The 25,120-nt window shown below is 31.6% G+C and overlaps 1 protein-coding gene across 1 annotated transcript; it reads left to right on the plus strand.

Annotated features, from left to right (window-relative positions):
• The first annotated feature begins 1,011 nt into the window (after positions 1-1,011).
• Positions 1,012-25,120, plus strand: LOC126888535 (putative protein TPRXL). The gene is made up of 2 exons (XM_050656880.1): positions 1,012-1,413; positions 24,485-25,120. The coding sequence occupies exons 1-2, from the start codon at positions 1,012-1,014 to the stop codon at positions 25,118-25,120; spliced, it is 1,038 nt and encodes a 345-aa protein (XP_050512837.1).

Consider the following 25,120-nt stretch of genomic DNA (forward strand, 5'->3'; position numbering starts at 1 on the left):
ACCTCAAGAACAATGCTTTTAAACAAATTGGTAAAGAACTTGTAATGGACTATACGAAAGTAAGAGTACATTCAAAATATTTGACAAGAGAAATACGTCAGCTCGTAGCTAGAATAAGTGGCACTGAACTTTTAAAGGGAGTGTGAAACGGTGCCAAAAACGCCATTATTTCACCCTTCTATTTTTCTAGACTATATCAGAATTTAGAAGACGTTATTTAATGACCAACCCCCGTTTGTTGTTATTACTCATAAACACTGAAATTAAATTTCACGAGAAGGCATTTACTTCTGTAGAACCCTTTATTCAAATATGCATTTCATTTCGATGGATACGTTAGTATGCCTTGTTACGCCTTATTTTCCTCGTGAGAAAGTTAAAGTCCGTTTTTGTCTTAAGGAACTCTGGATGTTCAGTTAAATGATCGTCGTTAAAATGATTTTATAAAAATTTGAGTAATAAGTCTACCGAGAAAGATTTTAAGGCGATGGAAAAATTGAGTTTTGTATCTCTTAATGCTCTCTTAAGAGTTAATTTGTTTGGGCTGAGATTCAAGATAGTCCATATTTTGCAGTTAATAGACCACCTGCATTATTGGCAATATTGCAATTTACATGAGAAAGAATTCACATCCGATGATTTTGGTTTGGTCTCTTCTGATTGGTTAAAATACCAACATGGTAAGCAAACAAGGACATGAGGAGTAGTAGTTTAGCTTTAGAAGTGTATACACGTTAAATTGGTGCTCCCGTGCTTTTTAATTTATTTTTGCTGGAAATAAGGTATTTACTTATTTAAAGTTTTATTTGAATTATTGCCATCAAAGACTATTAATCAACAATTTAGTGAAACAATTAAATGCATTTTTTTGCGTTGGTCGTGTAATTAAAACATAATCACCAAAAAAGAACTACTGTTTATATACAGAATCAGCTTGGATTTTTTCGCTGGTTCCAGTGGCGTGCTTGTGTATTACTCTTTTTTCATTTATTGTTTTATTTTTATTACACCATGCCTTCAAAAATTTGTATGTGTTGTAATAAATCGTTTAAAACCAACTTAATGATTCAATGTTCGGTCTGCAATAGACATTATCGACATGCTTGTGTTAACATAACATCTGAGGAACTCCGTGTCCTGAGTGATCCTGATAAAGGATATAATTGGTCTTGTTCAAGTTGTAGAGTAATTGGAAATCAAATAAGCGATATGAAAAAATTAATTATATCACTTCAAAATGATATTCAAGAGTTGAAAGCTGAAAATGTGAAAATACAACCTAGTTCACAGCATATGGATTTAGAAGAAGTCATCGAGGAACTTAACGACAGAAATAGACGCAAGCAAAATTTGGTCATCTTTGGAGTTCCAGATCACAGTCAACAGGGTGAAGTCGCTGATGATAAACTGGAGGTTAATAAAATTATTAATCTCTTCGGATGGCAGAAGAAGCATCGGAAGAAGACGAATTTCATGGTTGAAGAACCTGAGAGAGTGGTTTGGATGCAGCTCGAAACAACTATTTAGAGCTACTGCCTCAAAAATTAAAATAGCTATGATGATTGCCAACCTCCGTAGCGGAGATGGCACCTGAAGAAGAAGAATCTCTTAGATCCGCAATTTGATATTTCAAATCTAAGACTATTTAGGGTTGGTCGATTTTCTAATGGAAGAACTCGACCGATCAAAGTAGTTTTACGCGATGAAAATCAAGTATTAAAATTAATTCGCAATTCAAAAGTTCTTTGGAATGGAAATTATAAAAATGTTTCTGTTGCGAGTGATCGCAGTCCGCGTCAAATTACACATTATAAGAAATTAAACGAGGAACTTATTGTAAAAAATTCGGACGGCCAACAAAACTTCCGAATAAAGTATATTAATCGTGTTCCAAGAATAGTCCAAAATTTAAACTGAACAATCCCAACAGCTTTTCAACTTGTAAAGAAGATTTATTATGCTACTATCAAAATGTGCGTGGATTGAACAGTAAATTGAAGACTTTTTTGGCTGCTGTTAGTGTTTCTGAATTTGATATAATTGCTATAAGTGAAACTTGGTTAAATGAGGAAGTATCCAGTAATGAATTATTTACTGATGAATACGATGTACATCGAAAAGATCGTAAATTTTATTTAGTTGATAAAACAAAAGGCGGTGGCATTTTGCTTGCAATAAAAATTTTTATAAAGTCCGAGGTAATGGATACTTCACCATTTGATTTTCAGTTTCCATTAATTGATATGTTAGTTATTAAATGCAGCATAAGGTATATCGTTTTTTATGTAATGGTATTATATATTCCTGATAAGTTAATTTTATTAGATTTTGAATTTTTTTTTGAATCTTTAGAGCAACTTGATTATTTGAATGATAATTTTGTGATTATTTTGGGAGATTTTAATGCGCTTAAATTTATTGAGAATGACATATCGGATAGAAAAACTGCAGCAATTTTAAATTTATTTAATACTAATAACTTGGATCAATATAATAATATAAAAAATACACTTGAACGAATACTTGATTTGATAGCATCCAATATAAAATGTACTGTGTCTCACGATGATTTGTCTCTTGTAGCTGAGGATGATCATCATCCGGCTCTACTAATAAATTTTAACAACATATTTTCTAAAGAAGTAACGTTTATTCCAAATTCACTTGATAAAGCTTATAATTTTAGGAATGCAGATTTTGTTAACTTATATTCAAGTATCCTACAGAGTGATTGGAGTTTTATCGAATACTGCGACGAAGTAGATATTGCTGTACAAACTTTTTATAATAAAATTTATAAAATTTTTGATAAGCATATTCCGGTTTACAAAAATCATGCTCATAAATATCCACCCTGGTTTGATTCCGCGATTATAAAAAACATAAAACTAAAAGTTAAATTCCGACGCAAATATAAAAAATCTAAGATTCATTCCGATTTTATTGAGTTTAAAAGATTACGACGACTAATAAAATATCAGGTCAAGGTGGCATATGACAATTACTTGGATGATATTCTAACAAATATTTCTCAAGACAAAACTAAGTTCTGGTCTTACATTCACTCTAGAAATAAATCATCACGAATTCCTGGCAACATGAGTTTTGAGGGAAGTGATTACAAAGATCCGCAAGCCATAGTGAATGCTTTTGCGGAATTTTTCAGTAGTGTTTATTTAGATTCTGATGATGAAGGTGGTTGCAATTATCCAATAAACCCATATATGACATCAATTAATTTTCAATCGGTTACAGAGGATGAAATTAATGCTGCTATCAGAAAGTTAAAAGATAAGATGACATCAGGCCCTGACAAGATTCCCTCGTTTCTTATAAAAGATTGCGCTGGTGCGTTTGTCATACCTTTAACCAAGATTATAAACTTATCTATACAACAAATGAAGTAACCGGAACTATGGAAGGAAGCAAGGGTGTGTCCGATATTTAAGGCTGGGGTGAAGTCAGAAATAGAAAACTATAGAGCTGTCTCTATTTTATCTAATTTTTCAAAGGTTTTCGAAATCGTATTATATAATAGGATCTTATCTTCTGTTCAACTTTATATTTCATCTCATCAGCATGGTTTTGTTAATAAAAGATCAACTGTAACTAACTTGGTTTATTTTACCCAATATCTTTCTGAAGTTATTGACGATAATGGTCAAGCTGATGTTATATATACCGATTTTTCGAAGGATTTTGACAGAATTGGTCATGAAGTATTACTTAGCAAGCTTTCAACATTTGGTTTTAATGACAGTGCTCTTTTATTGTTAAAATCGTATCTTCAGGGAAGGATAAAGTTTGTAGCATATAATGGTTATGTCTCAGAAAAATATCTTGCTGCGTCTGGTGTGCCTCAAGGTTCCAACCTCGGTCCATTGCTCTTTCTACTATTTATTAATGACCTTCTTGAAAATATTTCATGCGAAAGACTGGGCTTTGCTGACGATTTGAAAATATTTTCTACTATTAGGGAGCTGGATGATTGTAACCAACTTCAGCAGAATATAGAAATATTGGAAAATTGGTGCAACAGCAACAAATTACAACTTAACACAAAAAAATGTAAAGTAGTGACTTTTTCTAGGAAATCAAGTTTATTTGTATTTAACTATAGTTGTCACGATAGAATATTAGAAAGGCAGAACACGGTTAAGGATTTGGGTGTAATTTTTGACGCAAAACTCACTTTTGTGGAACATATGTGTGTTAAAGTTTCTGAAGCGTTGAAGGCTTATGGGTTTTTATTTCGCAGTTGTAAGTCATTTCATAATATAAAGTCATTAACATTGCTATATTATACTTATGTCCGCTCTAAACTTGAATATGCCAGTATTGTATGGAGTCCTTTCTATGATTGTCATAACATTGCAATTGAAAGCGTTCAGAGAAAATTTCTAAATTTTTTAATGTTTAAAGTAAATGGTCTTTATCCGGCTAGAGGTGTAGATAATAATTATAGACCAGCGCGCATCTGTAAAAATATTAGTACATTTGGACGTTGAGAGGTGACTCAATTTTTTTTGCAGAAATTGCTTGAAAATAAATCAAATAATAATATTTGAGTTATCCTCCCTCTCAAAAAGGTCCGGAACATTGTTTAAATAATCAAAATGTCAAAAAATTAAGGAAAAATTCGATTTTCTTCTTGGTTTTTTGATTATAACTTTAAAAGTATTCATTTTCGAGAAAAGTTGTACTAACATAAAAGTTGTATAATTAAATTTCCTACAATATAGAATTGGTTAAAATTTAAAAAATTGTCACCCTTGTTGCAAAATAGCAATAATTGTGAAAAAAACATACAAAAACAAGTATTCGCATTTTACGTTTTTCAACCATTTATGCTACACTTAGGACCTTCATATTTCACCCTGAAAAATTTTATGATACATTAAAACAACACTGTAAATTTCATTAAGATCGGTTTAATAGATTTTGTAAAATAAATTTTGCAATCCAGCTTTCGTAAAAAGAATTCATTTTTTCAAAATGTTACAGGACTCAAAATAAAGCAGATAGCAAGTTGAATTTTTTTTTGCATATAGAAGTGTACTGTACCTTTCATTTGCCATTTTGCAAAATTAAAATCGCTTAACACCACGGCGTCAGGAAGTTTTTTAAATAAACATTAATTATTGGTGCTACGCGCAGGACAGCGGATAGGTTGCTCTGATTTGGCATTTCAATGACCTTTGATAATGATTGATACATTTTAATTTTTATGACATTTCGATATAAATAAATAAATTTGTTTATTGCAAAATAGAAACACATACTCTATCCTTTGAAATAACACTTTTATTAGCAAAAACTTTCTTTGTTCATATATTTTAGCTTAAATAATAAAAGTTTATTATTTTTAAACATATGCAATTGTTTAAACAATATTTCACAAACAATAATAAAATTAGTTTGATTTTTGTGAAGTTAAAAAATTAAAATACAACAAAATATAGAGTAAGAAAATAATATATTAGATAAGATTGGAAGAAATTTTGGTGGAAATCAACCTGTGTGAATCGAACACCGCTGTCCTGCGCGTAGCACCAAAAATTATTGTTTATTTCAAAAATTTTCTGACGCCGTGGTAATTAATCGATTTTAATTTTGAAAATTGCAAATGAAAGGTACAATACACTTCTATAAGCAAAAAAAAAATTCAACTTGCTATCTGCTTTATTTTCAGTCCTGTAACATTTTGAAAAAATGAATTTTTTTTGCGAAAACTGTATTGCAAAATTTATTTTGCAAAATCTATTGAACTGATCTTAATGAAATTTACAGTATTGTTTTACTGTATCATAGAGTTTTTCTGGGTGAAATATGAAGGTCCTAAGTGTAGCATAAATGGTTGAAAAACGTAAAATGCGAATACTTGTTTTTTATGGTTTTTTCGCAATTATTGCTATTTTGCAACTAGGGTGACTATTTTTTAAATTTTTGACCAATTCTATATTGTAGTAAATTGAATTACGCAACTTTTATGTCAGTACAACTTTTGTCGGAAATGAATACTTTTAAAGTTATAATCAAAAAACGAAGAAAAAAATCGAATGTTTCCTTCAATTCTTGACATTTTGATTATTTAAACAATGTTCCGGACCTTTTTGAGAGGGAGGATAACTCAAATATTATTATTTGATTCATTTTCAAGCAATTTCTGCAAAAAAATTTGAGTCACCTCTCAACGTCCATCTCAAAACAGATCCGCCCTGGACTATTACTTGTGTGATCGTTTTAGTATGTGTAGTTTAGAATTAAGAAGAAAAGTTGCATCTTTAATTTTTTTGTACAAACTTGTTAATAATGCAATTGATTGTATTTCAATATTAGAAAACATTAATTTTAATATTCCAAGGTCAAATTTAAGAACAAATGTATTATTTAGGTGTACAAGAGCTCGTACATACAAATATTCTATGTAAGGCTCCTATTAATGTAATGTGTAGAAATTTTAATGTTATTGGTAAGCATTGTGACATTTTTTCATGTTCTCAAAGGAACTTTATAAAAGTAGCTATTGAGTGTCTGAAATAAGCACTAATTTTTTATTTTTTTTTATTAATTTATTTTCTTTTTCTGTTTGAATTTATATTAATTTTAGTCTAACTTGTATTATTAATGTTATTTTTTTGGTACTACTGCTTAAATCTTTATCTTACCTATAGGTGTTATAAATTATGTAATATTTTTATCATTGTCCTGTAAATGGGAAACTGTTGGGCAATAAAGCTATTATTATTATTATTATGACGATGTCTGATATAAACAAGGTATTTGATACATGTAAACATTTTTTTATTTTTTATAATAATTGGACACTGTTATTAATAATTGTAACATCTGACAGAGGTCAATATTATTTTCTTTTATCTTTTTTTTTTTAATAAATTTGATTCATTTGCAATAATGTTTTGGTTATTAATTACTATCTTATTCCCCTCTCTTGTTTCTTTTGTTCTCTTGAGCAAAAGTTAAGTAAGAGTCAACTAAGAATAAGGTAGGTTATATTATATTTATATTTATGTAAATGTATATGTATGTATTTTGCGATAACTATGTTTGATTAATAACTTTTATTTAAGTTATTTGTTTAAAAGTATATATTTGTTTCATATTTTAATTGATTGGTAGGTAATGGCACCCATTACTTCATTAAGTATTTCTATTGTTATTTCGTTACCATATATATCTAAGCTAATAAGAAAATTTAAGGAAACAACCCCATAAAAATCCACCCCACATATCTTCTGATTCTGAGCAATGAGTCTTCGTTTATTCAACTTTGGCACAATTTCATTCCTTTCTGACATATTAACATCTTCTGTCAATTCTGTTTCCGTTACCCATCTAGGTGAAATTTCCGTATTACAAGTGGAAGTTTTAGAAAATTAACGTGGACGTTGTACGTTCCGTAAAGATCGGAAGCCGTAAGACGCTTTGTTATTGCATGCCGTTTTTGTAAAAAAATTCTTTTACATGGAGCTGGAGCATAACATAGTACCTACGTGTCAAGTATGTGCAACGAAATTATCAGTAGTAATTGCACAAGAGCTCTAAAATTATCGAATTTTTCCCGAGTCACACTTTGACAGTTTTAATTTCACTACCCGAAGGGGAGTGAAATTATGTCAAAGTGTCACGAGGGCCAAAATTCGATGATAATAATTTTAGAGATCGAGTGCAATTTGTTGCGATTATATCATGAATAAAACTGTTCAAAACCAAAATTTTATTGTAATTTATTTATGTAAGTACAAATTAGTACAATTAAACACACAGTTGTTATAAATATTTGACGGTTGTAAGTAATCACTTTTATAACTTTTAAAACATTAATTGTCATTAATGTCACTGAATGCATTTTTTCGTAGCAACGAAGGGCATCTGAAGTAATATACTTGACGACGGGATATTATCAAAAATTATCGGGTATAATATCACAAGAGAGTGAGAATAAATTGAAAATAATGCGACAATTTTTCGAAAATTTGTTGTCTGGCAATAGACACGAGAGCCCGCAGAGCTCGAGTTGCTATTGCCCAATGACAACAAATTTGAGTAAAAATGAAGAATTATTTTCTTATTTATTCTTACTGTCGTGTGATATTCGTAAGATTATTTTTTAATACGTATATTATGGATATTTTCTTAAATGTGACAGTTGTCAAAACTAGAAAACTGGTTGCCATTAAACAGAAACAATCTACTTAAAAAAATTCTATCCGTAATTTTCTACAGTAGATAATTCTCAGTATAATTTTAATCTGATTGGACAGAATTAAACACGTGATCAAATATCTTACTATACGATTGGAAGTTAAAATCATTAAAAAATAATCAGTAGTAATTGCACAAGAGCTCCAAAATTATTGAATTTTTCCCGAGTGACACTTTGACAGTTTTAATTTCACGAGTCGTAGGCGAGTGAAATTATGTCAAAGCGTCACGAGGGCAAAAATTCTATATTAATTTTAGAGTTCGAGTGCAATTTGTTGCGATTATTTCATGAATAAAACTATTCAAAACCAAAATTTTATTGTAATTTATTTATGTAAGTACAAATTAGTACAATTAAACACACAGTTGTTATAAATATGTATTTGACGGTTGAAAGTCATCACTTTTATAATTTTTAAAACATTTGTCATTAATGTCACTGAATGTATTTTTTCGTAGCAACGAAGGGCATCTGACGTAATATCGCACCTTTAATAAAAAAAAGAAATAACTCAAAAACACAGTTTGTGGGAATTTGCAGTCAAAGTTTTTAAGTTTTGCACAGTACAGGTTAAAAATTAATTTCACAAAAACCAAACGGGTTAGAGGAATTCTAAAGGTTGCTGTGGAGAGTTTAATTAGTAAGCTCTTAGATTTTAGTAAATGCTAATCCTTTCGTGTATTGTTAAGGGTGCAAATGTGTTGTTCTTTTGATAGTTCATAGTTATTTCACTTTATGAGTAAACATGGTATTCTGCGCCGATGAAATAATTCTACATGATGCTCTTTTATTGCTAAATGAACTGCCATGTAAAATAAACAATTAGGTTTGTGGCAGATTTGATGTAAAAACTTTGAGTTGACACTGAATTAATCCTAGTTTTTCCTATATTTTCTTAAACACAACATGAATTTTCGTTTTTAATAATAAAATACTGATTATTCGTTTATTTATCTTTATTAACAAAATTGCCTGATTACAAAATTAAACTAAAACATAAGTAACACTATAATAAAACAATGAAAACATGTTAATACATTTTAAAAATAAACCGAAAATATAAAATAGATTGTTTCAAGAAACTTGTGTGGCTACTCTCAAATATGGCACAACGTTTATCTTAGAACTATGAATTAAAAAAACGATTAAATTATTGAATTATAAAATTGGGAGTAAAAAGAAGGAATCAATCCTTTAGATAGCAATGCTTGCAAATCTTTCCGTTTGTTTGTACTCAATTTTTGTTTTTCTGTATAGGCGGGTTTTAGTGCTATTTCCGTTATTGATCCTATTTTTTTTTCTTTTGTTCCTTACATCTACCTGTTTATAAGTCTCATCCTTGTATGATGTCTTATAAAAAATATGTAGGATTATCTTTGTCCGCTTGTATTGCTTTGATTTCGTTTCAGTTAATATTTTCTCCCTCAGTATTAATCGTAAGGTTATACCCCTTTTTTTCTTGCAAACCTTTTAAATCATAAAATGATTGGTAATTCATTTAGTGCACAATTAAAGGTGGGTTCGATTTTCTAGCAATCCTTGTTAAAGTTACAAATTGGAGCAGGCGCGGATCCAGAGGAGGGTCAAGGGGTCCATGAACCCCCCTATTGTATTTAGTCTATAAGTATTTTTTATTATTTATTAGTTTTTTTTCTGTCAACCAGAGCTCAATTCTTTTGATACCGTAGGTATCTGAGATGACTGAATTTTATCCTTAGAGTAAGTGTGAGTCGTATGGCTACATCTGGACAATAAAATATTTGCGGTAGGTACGTCTGACCCCCCTATTATGATTGTCTAGATCTGCGCCTGGATTGGAGTATAAATAGATCCAGATTTCAAGCTCTTTTTAACTCCTTTCTCAATAAGACTGTGCACACTATCGGCTTCGTTCTGACTGTGGCCCCTTATTAAAAATGTATCTGTAATTCTCTTAATTTTTAACGTGTACACAGCGAATAAATACAGAGACGTTATATACTTATTCTTGTTTTGGCCACAGCAATTGTCTGAATAGAATATGACTTCTTTTTCACCATCTCCCTCTTCACTTATATTTTTTAAATAGGCCCATATGCAAGAACCGATTTCTATGGAGCCTTGTTTTGCATCACATTTAGATCAAAAATAACAGTGTACATTTTTATATGCCTGCTTAGATTTTTTCTGTCAGTTCCGACACCATCAAATTATAACAGTTCAGTTTTGATTTATAATAAAATGAAGAAGATTGGCCTGTATGACATTGCAGCACAGCTAGCTACTCTTTACATTTTGGCTGACTTTGTTTCGGTCATTTAATTTCCCAGCCCTACTCCAGTTTTTTTTTTTTCTAAATTTGATTTATATTTTTGCTCCAGGTCCTTATTTTCATTAACATTTGAATTGTTGTAGGTATTACACAGATCGCATTGATCTTTTTTTGGTTGGAAGAAACCGATATTAAATTCAGTAGTAAATATTTTATAATAGGTAATATATGTACCAATTTCTTTATTCTCTTGTTCTAATTTAAAATCATTATATAAATCTTCAATGGTTTTGCTGCCTTCTATGTATTCTCTTAAAGTAGAAGCGCGTAGGCAGTGAGATTCAACCCTTGGTATAGAATTAATATGCCCCTTGATGTCGGTTATCAGTTCGGGATCATTTTTTCTGTGCTTGCCATGTTTTCCTATTAAATCATCCAGTGCAAAACCATCTGCATCAATCTTAGTCTGTATTGTAAAAATCATGCGGTCAGAAAGTTGATTTAAAAAATGTTTTGCACACTCTAATTTTGACATCATTGTTAACAAAATGGAAAGCCTGGTTGCAGCGCCTATGATTGATTCTCAACGTTTATGTACCTGTACTTAGGTTGAATATCATCCATACAAGAATTTATGTATGCTCTTTGCTTTAGCAAACTACCCAATTCCCAGAACTTTTAAAAAATACCATAATATCTGTTTGCTGTATTGATATTCTCGGAGCACTTAAGTCTGCACTTTTTGGTACATGGCTCTTTCAGACAACGAGCGGGGATAGTTTTTTTTATTTTTTTGACATAGATACGTAAGTTTACTATTATTACGTAAAATACTATTACTGTTCGATAGAAACAAGTAAACGCCTTAGTTTATAATAAAAAAATGTGTATTTATACATGTATTAAAGTAATACAAATTGAAACTTAGTTCTTCTGTAGTTTCACATTTATTATTAACGGGTTTTTCATTGATGGAATTATTATCCAATGAGGGATTTTTCGCTACTAATCCAAGTATTTTTGTGCTCTAGAAGACGCCACTCTAAAACAAGAGTATAAATATTATACCGGCTAGTTAGACAAGAAGCTGATAGTCAACAAGAATCTAATTAAATTGGATTATCAAAAAACAAGTACATAAGTATCAATGCGAACATCAAACCATTGCATATTAAAAGTATTACTATTAAAATAATTATTGTTGATTTTAAAATAAAGTGAAACAAGTCAAAAACGTGAAGGTTTCTAACTAACTATCTAATAAAATAATAGTAGAATATTGAAATAATACTTATTGTACTTTAGTAATTTTTTAAATTTTTAATTAGAAACTGCATAAAGTTGAAATAATACGGCACATAATAAGAAATAATTTCTACTAAAATGAACTAACTCATAAATGAACTAACAAATCTTCAACTAGTTTTCTAATAAAGTGAAATAAATCTGAAAGAATACACTTTTCTAAAAAGCGATAGCAAATAATATACTTACTCGGTAGTAAAACACAGAATTGTTTCGTATTGTATCACTTTCTTTGAAAATACCGGATATCTTACCTCCAAACACAGCCGGAGTATAACTGAAATCCACCACTTTACGGGTACCGGTTTGTGCAAAGGCGTTAGTAAAAAAGAGCAGGAAAATCATTTATCTTTCTCATTTTCATCATTTTAACCTGGCTGTTAAACGGAATAGGTTCTTCTCGTCTAGTTATTTCACTTTATGATTAAATCTCGAAAAAGGTGCGATATGCTTGACGATGGGTAATTTTAAAGACTGGATTATATGCAAAATGCATATGCATATATATGCTGCATATTTCTCATGTTTTTCATAAATGCATATGCCTTGCATATTTGGAGATTTAAGAGCATATAAATGCATATTTTGATGGGAATTTACTCTACCCCATTTAAAAATAAGGTATATATTAGTAACATCAACATCCATTAAAATAAAATGTGAAAGTAAATATTTTGCTGTTAAGCTCCTTTGTTGTTGTACCCATAAACATAATGGGCGTTATTTATAGCTGCAGGTATCATTATCCGGATATTTAAGATTTATAGACTTCTCAGAATTTACAAATTACCTAAGTAAATACCGATTATATTTTGAATAACATTACAAATATTACCTGTACTTTCTGCTGGTGTCGGCCAACTATGAATTATTCTGGGAAAACCAACCAAAACGAAATTTTAAGCATTTTAAGGGTAGGATAGATTATTTTATTTTATGAATGGTTAGTCTTAAATCAATCGCCGATTATTCAACTTTTGTGATTGCAAGTTATTGACTATACTGTGTAAAAAAATCATTTTATTATTATTGTGAAAATGCCTAAAGTAGCAAGGGAAAAATCAAGTCTTCTCAGAAGTTGGATTGGAAGTAACAATCATCTAAAAGTTATCGACAGTGAAAGTATGTTTTGCACCATTTGTGATAAAAAGGTAAGTTCTCCACTTCAATAGATTTTTAAACTTATCAAACTTCTTTGCACATCTATGTGTCTGTCTATTCTAAAATGACAAACCGTCCCATTTCTTCAAAAACTGTTTTTTAAAGTTCGCAACGGTTTGGCTTATACAGAGCGAGGTGTTGAGAGTGGCCCACCCTGTATACTACGGTACACTGACTGTACTTTATTGTTTGACGATTTCAATTTCACTTTGAGAAATAAAAAAAAATTGGGGGAGGTTTAAAAAGTTTGATCATTTTAATGTAGGTATCTATTTACGAAAACATCTAAAACATCATTATCATTATATTCCAGATTCCATGTCAAAAGAAATTCCAAGTAGTTCAACACATAAAAACTTCACTTCACCAAACTAAGCTATCAAAAAATGATAATAAACCTCGCCAGCAGATTCTACAGAACAGTTTGCAGATTCAGAATACGTCAGTTGGGCAAGAAACCTTTGCAAAGGATTTATGCCATTTTTTTTTGAACTGCAATATCCCTCTGCACAAGTTAGAACATAAATCGTGTCAAAACTTTTTAAAAACTTATTGCAAGATTAAAGATAAACCAGCTCAAATACCAAGTTCTTCAACTCTTCGGAAAAAATATGTCAGTGCATGTTACAAAGATGTGATGACGAGTATTAAAAATCAGTTAAAAGCCGAATATCTTTGGATTTCCGTCGACGAAACAACGGATACAAAGGGTCGACAAATTGCGAATCTAATTGTTGGAGTTCTTAACGACTCTGGCGATTTTAAAAACTCATACTTAATTAGTGTAAAATGTTTGGAAAAAACAAACTATGCTACAATAGCTAGATTTGTTAACGAATCCCTAACAAATTTTTTTTTACCTGATCAAGTACCATTTGAAAAAATATTATTAATGCTTAGTGATGCCGCCTCATATATGATGAAAGCTGCATCCAATCTTAAAATCTTTTTCCCTAATTTAATTCACTGTACATGTTTGGCGCACGGCCTAAACAGAGTTGCAGAGAAAGTTAGAATTGAATTTCCCAATGTAAACACCTTAATAAATAATGTAAAAAAAGTATTTCTGAAAGCACCACTACGTGTACAGGTATATAGGGAGATGCTTCCCGATATTCCTTTACCACCAGAACCAGTATTAACCAGATGGGGAACTTGGCTTAAAAGTGCTATATTTTTATCTGAACACTACGACGACATCAAAAGCGTTATTTCAAGTTTTGATCCGACTTGTACCGCTATTGATAACTGTCAAAATATTTTTAAAGAAAAGTCTATTAAAAATCAATTGTTGTATATAAAATCGAATTTCGATATCATTGAAAGTTCAATTACAAAATTAGAGGCTCAAAATTTATGTCTTCACAATAGTATGTCTATTGTTGATTCGGTTAAACAGAAAATAACAAATCTGAATGGGGAAATTGGAGTAAAAATTAAAGATAAACTTGATGACGTTTTAAACAAAAATGAGGGTTTCACTTTATTGCGTTCAATAAATAATATAATCAATTTTGGAAACTTCGATGAAAATATTAATATGGATCCGTCTCTAATAGCAAAGTTTAAATATGCCCCAATTACATCTTGTGACGTTGAGAGATCTTTTTCTGCCTATAAACAAATATTAACAGATAGAAGACATAATATTAGTTTAGAAAATATGAATCAATATATGATTATTTATTGTAACAATAAAAATATGTAAATTTGTTTTATTGTACTCTTTTTATAATATTAGTTTAGAAAATATGAATCAATATTGTAACAATAAAAATATGTACATTTATTTTATTGTACTCTTATTTATCTTGTGGTCAAAATAAAATATTTTGCCGTTTTATTTGTCACAAAACCTGAAGTTAAAAAAATATATTAAGAAATAATAATACAATTTGGTTTAAATTCAAACCTATTTATTTATTTTTATTATTTTTTATTTATTTATGTATTTAACGTAAACCATAAAATTATTCATATAAAAATAAGTGCATATATAAATGCATATTTGCATGTTAATTGTGCATATTCAGCTTGTTTTAAAATGCATATTGCATGCATATTTTAGACATTTTTTAGTGCATATTTTCCAGTCTCTAGTAATTATCAAAAAAGTAATCAGTTTAATTTAGATTTCTGTAGCTTTCTATTGGTCAGAATCTCCTATGAATGAAATAATCAGTTTAATTTTTATTTCTGTAGCTTTCTATTGGTCAGAATCTCCTATGAATGAAATAATCTAAAATATGTAATAAACTTCACACCGTGTCTCAACTAAAAATGTGTTCAGAAAACAGTTTTTTTATAGTAAATTAACTTTCAGGATGTTCTTTTTGGGTAAAGTTTATTTTATTTTGGTAGTTTTAAGCTAATGTTCTTATCTAAATGTTGGAAATAAACAATTATACCGAAAAATGATACATAATTTGTCTGGGTATCTCAGACCCAATGCGTCCATTCTTGTCACGCGTCTTCTACAGGGTTAATAATAAAAAAAGGGAAATAATAAAAAGTTGTAATTTTTATTTTAAAATGAATAACATCCTGCGTGTGACTATAATTTCTTATATTAAACATCAACGAAATACAAATAATATTAACCGCAAAGAAAAAATGAATATATAACTTTCCACTTCTTTGAATTTATCTACGGCATGCGATTTGCATGTTTAACTAGAGCACATTTCCGATACCATGAAAAATTTATGAGAACTTCCGTATGCTTCATTTCACACATTCACTTTGTGTTATTCTTTATTCTTTTTCGAATTATTCCTGTTTTTAATCCACTTATGACGTTCGTTTGATATTCAACGAATATTTTATCGTCTTTTACCTGAAAACTTTTCAAGATGTAAGGCTTGCTGATGTCGAGAAACAAAGAAACTCCTGCGAACAATTGAAATGTAAGTTAATGAATTTTTAATAATGCTGTAAAAATAAAAAGCAACGAGTGAAAATGTGTTTCTACAACATGCCCGGTTTTTTATAAATATGTATCCACAGAGAACGGCAGTTCTCACCAGTGGCGCACAACACCCCTACATGCGACACTATATATACACGAAATTTTCGATTTTCTAAACCTGACTGAATTGAAAATTGGGCCAAAACCCATCTTAAAGTTTAGGAAAAGAGTCGTCCATTCATATGTCAACCATCAATTTTGGTCCAAGGGTGTGGATTTTACGGCCCTTCCCATTTAAAGCCTGTTTTTCGTTCTCGTCCCCAAAACTCCCAAAAATTTCAAAAATTTAAGCCCGACCTTTGCGGCTTCTGATAGCACAGATAATTACCTTTCCAACGCATGTTAAATTTTGAAAATCGGTTTTACCATTCAAAAGTTATCGAGCTCAGAAATATGACTCAATTTTTATTTAAAAAATTGAAAATGTTTGTGGATATGTATGTATGTATGTATGTGTGTGGAAAAGTTACACCGATCTGAATGATTTTTTCTGTGTTTCAAGAAGGTGTGAGGGCCGATTCAGAACCGTTCTAATTTTTGACTTCTGACTACCCTTAAGCCAGCTAGAGAGCTAGGTAGATACAAAATAGCATATTTTTTGGGCGTATATATCTTAGGTTCAAGGAAAGACAGGAAAACTGCAAATACACCAAATTAATAGGGTTGAGTTAAGCTTTTAAATGGCGCATAAGCGATCAAGCTGAGGCATATACACTGCTCACCATAGCCAAAAAACTGAAAAATTAAACTTTGAAAATTTTGGTTTTTCGACAATTACTCAAAATTTCAAACTACGAATTGTGCCAATAACTGAGCGTTTGTAGAAGGACTTAGGACGCGTCTAACGGTGTATACTTCATATCTGGGAAAATTCGAATTTTTAAGTTATAGGCTTCATAAGTATGATCAAATCTAGTTCTTATGGGAAAAACGGGTTTTCAAGCTCAATAATTCCTGTAATACGTTCAGTTATCACACTCGATCTTGGATGCATCAGATACTACTTGTCAATACGTTTCAAACTCATGTTTGGTGATCAACATCAGGTAAGCCGTTCAGAAGTTATAGAGCTCCAAATGTATAATTAGTCCAGGAACTGTAATTTTTCACTTCGCAATTTTTACAGAATGGATAGATTTGTTTGAAAATTTGACAATAAGTAGTGGATAGTCCAAGGATCAAAATCTATATGATGCAGAAATACGCTTTTACCATGGGGTGGTTGCCACCTCATCTCGAGGGTGGAAATTTTTTATTATATTTTGACCGCAAATGCTGGTAAAAACATTAATTATAAGCAAAAAAATGTTCATTATACATTTTTTTCATAAAATTAATAGTTTTCGATTTAGTGGTTATCGAAGCTATTAGTTTTATATCGAACAAATTACCAGAGACCGGCAGTTTTCGCCAGTGGCTCAGAAATACACCCCCCTACACGCGACACTATTATATGCACGAAATTTTCAATTTTCTAAATCTGACTGAATTGAAAATTGTGCCAACTCCCATCTTCAAGTTAAGAAAAAGACTCACCCATTCATATGTCAACCATCCATTTTATTCCAAGGGTGTCGATTTTACGGCCCTTCCATTTAGGGTCTGTTTTTCGTTCTGGTCCCCAAAACTCCCAAAAACTTCGAAAATTTAAGTCCGACCTTTGCGGCTTCTAACAATACTGATCATTACCTTTCCAACTCATGTCTAATTTTGAACATTACCAGAGAACGGCAGTTCTCGCCAGTGGCGCACACCCACACCCCCCTACACGCGACACTATATTATACACGAAATTTTCGATTTTCTAAATCTGACTGAATTGAAAATTGGGCCAACTCCCATCTTAAAGTTCAGAAAAATACTCACCGATTTATATGTCAACCATCGATTTTGGTCCAAGGGTGTAGATTTTACGGCCCTTCCTATTTAGGGTCTGTTTTTCGTTCTCGTCCCCAAAATTCCCAAAAATTTTAAAAATTAAGTCCAACCTTTGCGGCTTCTAATACAACTTATCATTACCTTTCCAACGCATGTCTAATTTTGAAAATCGGTTATACCATTCAAAAGTTATAGAGCTTAGAAATGTGACTCAATTTTTATTTAAAAAAGAGAAAATGTTTGTGGATATGTATGTATGTGTGTTTAAAAGTTAAACCGATTTGATATTTTTTCTCTGTGTTTGAAGAGGAGGTCAGGGCCGATTTAGAACCGGTGTAGTTTGTGACTTTTGACCACCCATAAGCCAGCTATAGGACTTGATAGGTACAAAACAGCATATTTTTTTGGGGTATATATCTTCGGTTCAAGAAGAGACAGGAAAACCGCAAATACACCAAATCCATAGCGTTGAGTTAAGCTTTCAAATATTGTCTAAGCTGTCAGGATCAGACATACACACGGCTCAGTATCGCCGAAAAACTGAAAAACTAAACTTGGAAAATTTTGGTTTTTCGACAATTACTCAACATTTCAACCTACTAATTGCGCCAATAACTTAGCGTTTGTAGAAGGACTAAGACGAATCTAACGGTGTATGCCTTATATCCGGGAAAGTTCGAATTTTTAGGTTATAGGCTTCATAAGTATGATAAAATCTATTTCCTGTGGGAAAAACGGTTTCTTAAGATCAATAATTCCTGTAATAGCTTCAGTTATCATACTTGACCTTAGATCCATCAGATACTACTGATCGATACGTTTCAAACTCATGTTTACTGATCAAAATCGGTTAAGCCGTTTAGAAGTTATTAAGCTATAAAAGTATAATCCAATTAACGATTATTCCCGAAATGGTTTATGTAGTTGTAGTGGTTACGACGCTAAATTTGATCTGGCAACGGGCAATCCGATTTCATTTACCGGCCATCTCAATATTTTTGTTTCAATCTATTTCGAATAGAAAAAAATCTAGTGTACATTCGATGGATACTAGATTATCTGGGATATAATGCAACAAAGGTGACCATTTATAAAGCTTGACGTGTAATAGGTAGTGTGACCAACTCCAATTCAGTCGAACTCGGGACAAAGCTGAAAAAAATACTTAAAATCCGGGACTTTTCAATGAAAATCGGGCCATGTTTTTCAAATATAGAACTTTAATATCATCATTTTATTGATAATATAACATTTTTATGTTGACAATGATATTTTTGTTGGGATTAAGCAATAATTGATTGTAATTATAACTACATTTTTCTTAGTTTTTGACGTTTCGACTCCCAATCCGGAAATCGTTCTTAAAAAAGGAAATTTTTTATGTGGTACTAGTAATACAAAGAGCACTGAACGCTAGAATGCTGGAAAAAAGACCGGTTGGAAAGCCAAGAAAGGGCTGGGAAGACACAGTAAACAGCGACGCACAAGCACTTTTAGGAGTCCGTGTAGGGAGAAGAGCAGCCACATACAAACAAGGGTGGAGGCAAAAAATAAAGGAGGCCAAGGCTCAATTTGGGCTGTAGCGTCGTAGAAGAAAAAAAATTAGTACATATTACATTCCAGACATTGTCGACTTTTTTGCGTCCCACCAATTCAATTTAATGTGAATTCTTAAAAGAATAACGTATTCAAAATTTCAAAATAAAATGTTACCAAAACTTTGAAAATTCGGATGGCCCGGAAGCCTTGTTCGGGACACCTGGACACGACTTCGTAATTCGGGCCATGTCCCGGATTTTTCGGGCTAGTTGGTCACATTAGTAATAAGGGAAAATTGCATTCAACTTCATACATTTAATTTATAAATAACTTTGAAAAACTCCTGATACAAGAATAAAAAACTGCTAAACGCCGTAAAAAATGAGTGGCGCATAAAATATTCCAGCTACAAAAGATCTGATATGAATATTACGTGGCGCGAAAATGTATTTTCATTTGATGCAAAACAAAATTCTAGTTTTATTTTAAAAGATTTTTCCATAATATTTGCTAAATTTGAAGTAAACGCGCCACAAAAGAGTTTTAAAATGCAAACTGTATCAAAGTTACTCTTTTGTGGCGCGTTTACTTCAAATTTAGCAAATATTATGGAAAAATCTTTTAAAATAAAACTAGAATTTTGTTTTGCATCAAATGAAAATACATTTTCGCGCCACGTAATATTCATATCAGATCTTTTGTAGCTGGAATATTGTACGCGCCACTCATTTTTACGGCGTTTAGCGGTTTTTTATTCTTGTACAATATACATGCATACACACAACCAAACTTTTATGAGACCATCTGATATTTCTTATAATTTCAACCTAATTAAACCCAATAACATCAAAGACATTTTTTTTGAAAAAAAATTTTTTTAACTGAATCTTATTGGGGGTACTATTATAAGCCGAGAACAAAAATTTAAGTCATATTTAATGACTTAAGATATATGTACAACATTATAATGTCTCCACCTGGGGACAATGGGATACAGTGTTAAAACAATAAAATATTTATATTACATGATATTTATTAGAATCAGAATCTTCAGAATCGATTCTGGAGAAAATCTTCAAAGGGGACTGCATGCATTTAATACTAAAGCTAAAGAACTATATATGCTCATCATCACCGAGAAGATTAAGTGCCTCGTAATTTCCAAAGAACTGATAAGATGCAAATTAAAAATTGACTCCAAAACTGTGGAACGGGTGAATCACTTCAAATATCTTGGAGCGGAAGTAACAAGCTATGGAAATCTCTCAAAAGAGGTCAGAGAACAAACAATGAAAGCAGCTAGAATCTCGGAATGCCTGAAAGAAATCGTATGGAAGAACAAAATATCTAAATACTGAAAGCAAAGTCAAAATATATAAGACAACAATAAAACCTATTATAACATATGCGGCAAAAATAAGACCAGACACAAATAGAACGTTGCAAATGATGAGAACAGTTGAAATCAGAACATTAAGAAGTATACAAGGCAAAACTCTACGTGACAGAATAAGAAGTGAAGACATCAGACAAATCTGTGGAATACAGGACATAAGAAGGTAGATCCGACAGAGACGAAGATATTAGAATAAACATATAAAGAGAATGGAAGACAGCATACTCGCTAAAAGCGCAATAACGAATAACCCAGTAGGTAAAAGACTACAGGGTAGACCACCAAAACCATGGCGATAATGCTGGACCTCATCGTCCGTGGAAGACTTGATGGAAATGAACAGGCAGTAGCCTACTAGCATGATCGATCATGCTAGAAATAAAAAGAAGAAGAATATTTTTATTAGTTCTAAGTACAAAGTAAAATACAAATTATTTCTTAAATCTAAACAAGAATCAATCAGCAAAATAAATAACAGGGATATTTTTCAATAAACATCTTAGGAATAATAAACTCTAAAACATTCCCGTTTAATGCAAAGGGCCATCGTGCATTGGGTACACCGTCGCTGTTGATTTAATTTTTTTGGAAAATGACCACTCTCTTGACGTCGTAGAGTTGGTGGTAGGTAATTGCGCAGCAGGTCGGTTTTTCGGTTTTGTCGATTTTTCATTGCAAGCTAACTAATAGCGCACTATAATTCGTTCCAACTGTAACGGTTCACGTTACGAAATTAGCTCTTTAATTATTTTTATAATTATTTTCTCTTGATCTCTTAACTAATTTCTATAATTTTCGCGTAATTAACCATTTCTAATTATTATCTTTTATATTTAAAATTTCGTGCAACGATGCCACATCTAATTATGTTGGTATCACTGGTTGACTTGTAATATACGCACCTAGCGGAGATATTAATTTCGTGTTTCGAGTCGGACTTTTAGGGAACATAGAAATTCAGTGTCACTTGTGGTTGGAGATTCAACGAGCATGGATGGGTGGCGTGTGACAAAATTAGGTCAAATTTAGAGGTTAGACTTCATTTTATAGTTAAAATATGCGAATTTTGAAGTATGGATCACTAAACTTATTGAGGGAAGAAATAAGGAATTAATACAATGGGATTTCCGCATAAAATCATCATGTTAAACGGTAACTAGCGATATCTGTTTTATATTAATTTTTTTTAATACTGTCAGCAGCCATTTCATTATGATATATAATTTACCAATTAAATCTTATGTGTAAAGTTAGTCAGTGAATTTAGTAGGTATATTTTAATTATTCCAATATCTTATAATTAATATTCATTCAGAGAAAATCCTAACCCTAATTTTTAGCTCTTTATCTGTATCTTTCATATCTGTATATTTTATTCCAACATCTAATAAGTAGCCTATAATTATTAAAAAAAAAAAATCAATATCTATTCTGTAGTTAAAATCCTAAACCCACATGTCTGTAATGAGAACTCTCACATAAATTTTTGTCAAGGTCAAGTAGTTCAGTAAGTAGAGGTCTCTTTTTGTGTGTAACTAATGGGTCTTTTACTTTACTATCTATCAAAAAAAAAACACTTTCCTAGTTTTTCTTCTTTCTTTCTTTGATTTGTTGTACACGTAAGAAATTGAAGTTAATGGGAATTTTGTGTTTTTAGCCACCCATGTGAAAACTTAAAAACACCTCGAAACACCGTGAGGCCAATCTCCAACCATAAGTCACTGGGAGTAGTCACTTGGGGAACAAGCCTTTTAGGGGCATTCCAGCTCCTTTTCGTCTTAGCACCTGGGTCTACAGGAGGCATAATTTGGCACCATCCTTGTGCTCATTTCCGAGGATGCAGCAGCAACCTTTAAGGAGTCGTTTGGGTTGGTTTGGGAACACTCAGTTTGGTGATTTGAGTAACTTTTATATTTTATATTTCGGACTTTGGGTAATGCACTATGTTTATTAATTTTTTTTTCAGATTCAGTTTACCTTTGTTTTTATAATATAATATTTGAATATTGGTGTATTTGGTTCCCAAACTTTTGTATCTACGGTAACTTCTTGTGCACATGAATTAGCCTAAAAAAAATTAGGTTTAGTACTTTATTATTGGTTTTATATTTATTGTGTAATCTTACTTGCCTGTTACCCAAATATTTTATTATTTATTCGCTTTACTTTATTTGTTCGGTTAATTCGTCGTTTCGGTATTTATCTTAACTTCATTTCTATAACTTTTATTCATTAATTTTGCTTAATTCATTATTGTATTTTTTCTTCGTCAGGCTTGTGCCTATTTATTTGTATTATTTTCATCTTTGCCGGTTTCAATTTAGCGGTACACTTCCCGTCATAAAAAACTGGTACACTTTTTTTCCCAATGTAAACCTGTCTTCAGACTTGACACAGTGGTTCGTGGATCACTTCGTTGTTGCCATTACAGATAACGGAATTTCACTAGATCTAAATAAAAAAAAAATAACGTTCAAAAATGACAAAACCGTATCTAATAAATTTAGTAACCAGAGACAGCGTTGTTAATCTTAAAAAATCCACTTACAACTGAAAAATTAAACGATTAAACATAATAAAAAGCAATAGGTCCAGTCCTCGATGACTTATTTAATTACATTACATCAGTCAGATTTGACAAGTTGGTCAAAGTTTTTTAACGATGCCACGTCAATTAAGTAAGTGTGATAAAACGAGAATAATTTCTAAAATAGAAGATGGTTGGTCTGTCCGACAACTGGCTCAAGAGTTCAATAATATTTTCGTGGAACTGGCAACGATGCCCTAGAAATTAGAATGACACATTTGACAAGACCAACTTACAAAACTTGAAAAACACGATTTTCGGTTATAAGAGTTGTACCAGTTTTTTTTGACGCGAAGTGTGCGTAGCAAGCGTACTATAACCATTTGGTAGAAGTCTCATGTGAGTTGTACCCTATATGTAAGTAAGAGGTATATCTTTGAGTACATACCGCACCCTTAGCGTTTCTGAGTTTTTGGCATAAATGGGCACAAAACTACTAGTACTACAACTTGGCCTTGACAGAAATTGAAAACGGAGAATATAAAGCAAGTCCCGATATAATGTGACCCTTTCGTACTCCCCTCTCCGCCAACACATCTTCCCGCGAGATAGACCCATTCAGTAAGGTGCCGATGTCTGTCGAAGCAGGTGTGTTAGTGAGCGCTCTCATTACGAGTTGAGCCCTTCTATTACAAAACTTGAGGTACGTGTTGTTTTATATTTTTTTGTTTTATAAAGGCACATTAAGATTAAATGCTGTATATTTCTAAAACTTCCGAAAATTTATGGGTTTATTTAAAAAGAGTTCTTTATATTACTAAAACTATTGTATGATTTTTGGAACTATATCTAAAGGATTCTTGTTATTACAAAAATATCTGTTTGATTTACAATATCATTGAAAGTTAAATCCTTGTAATACTAAAATAATTCAACGAGTTTCTTAGTTGTGTCCATAAACTACAAAGTTTTTTGGTACTAAGGCCTTAATTATTGTTATTATTTTATGTACTAACAAGTATTAAATAAGAGGGTAACGATATCTTAACATCTTACAGATACATTGCAAAAAAATTGAAGAAATATGTCATCACGATCGCGAAGAATTATGAACCTTCTTAATGTTTCACATCTACCTGATGAATGGGAAAACAGCTGCGATAAGGACCCAAACGTAAGTTTATAATTTACTAACATGTATAAACTACTTACATATTATTTTGCATTTTTAGGTCAGCAATGAAGAAAAAGAGAACATCCCTTTAAGTTCAACATCAAAACGTTCGTCGAGATCGTCATCTAGTAGTTCCAGTTCGTCTTCTAGCGTCAACAGTAGCAGTTCGTCATCTTCTAGCAGCAGCTCTTCCTCTCGATGTTGTTCACTGGAACAAGGACGATTTGTTTCCCATATCTTAAAAGGTAAAGAAATTGAAGCCCAGCCTCAGTCTTTATTATCTAGAACTACTTCACCTTCAATACTAGAATCCGTAATTTTAACACCACGAACTCCAGCTGTACATTACCGTATATCGCCAATGAATTCAGAAGAGAGTGATGCTGATATTAGTGACAATGATCCCACTTATAATGAACATCAAGGTAGAAAACGTTCGCCAAGCTCATCTTCAAGTTCCTCTGATGATGGTACTTCTGAAGTAGTTGCAACATCGCCCAGGAGATCGAAGAAACGTAAAGCTGATCCTACTAAATGGAAGCAAAATAACCAAAAGATAAAACGAAATGCAGGAGAACAATACATTTCTACTAAGACTAGAAACGTTGTTCCTGCGCGTCAAATGAAGAGTCCATGCAATCAGAAATGCAGATTGAAATGCAGCGAAAATTTTGATGAGGCTAAAAGACTTTAA

The sequence above is a fragment of the Diabrotica virgifera genome, chromosome 7 (genome assembly GCF_917563875.1).
Source record: "Diabrotica virgifera virgifera chromosome 7, PGI_DIABVI_V3a".
NCBI classification, from domain to species: Eukaryota; Metazoa; Arthropoda; class Insecta; order Coleoptera; family Chrysomelidae; genus Diabrotica; species Diabrotica virgifera.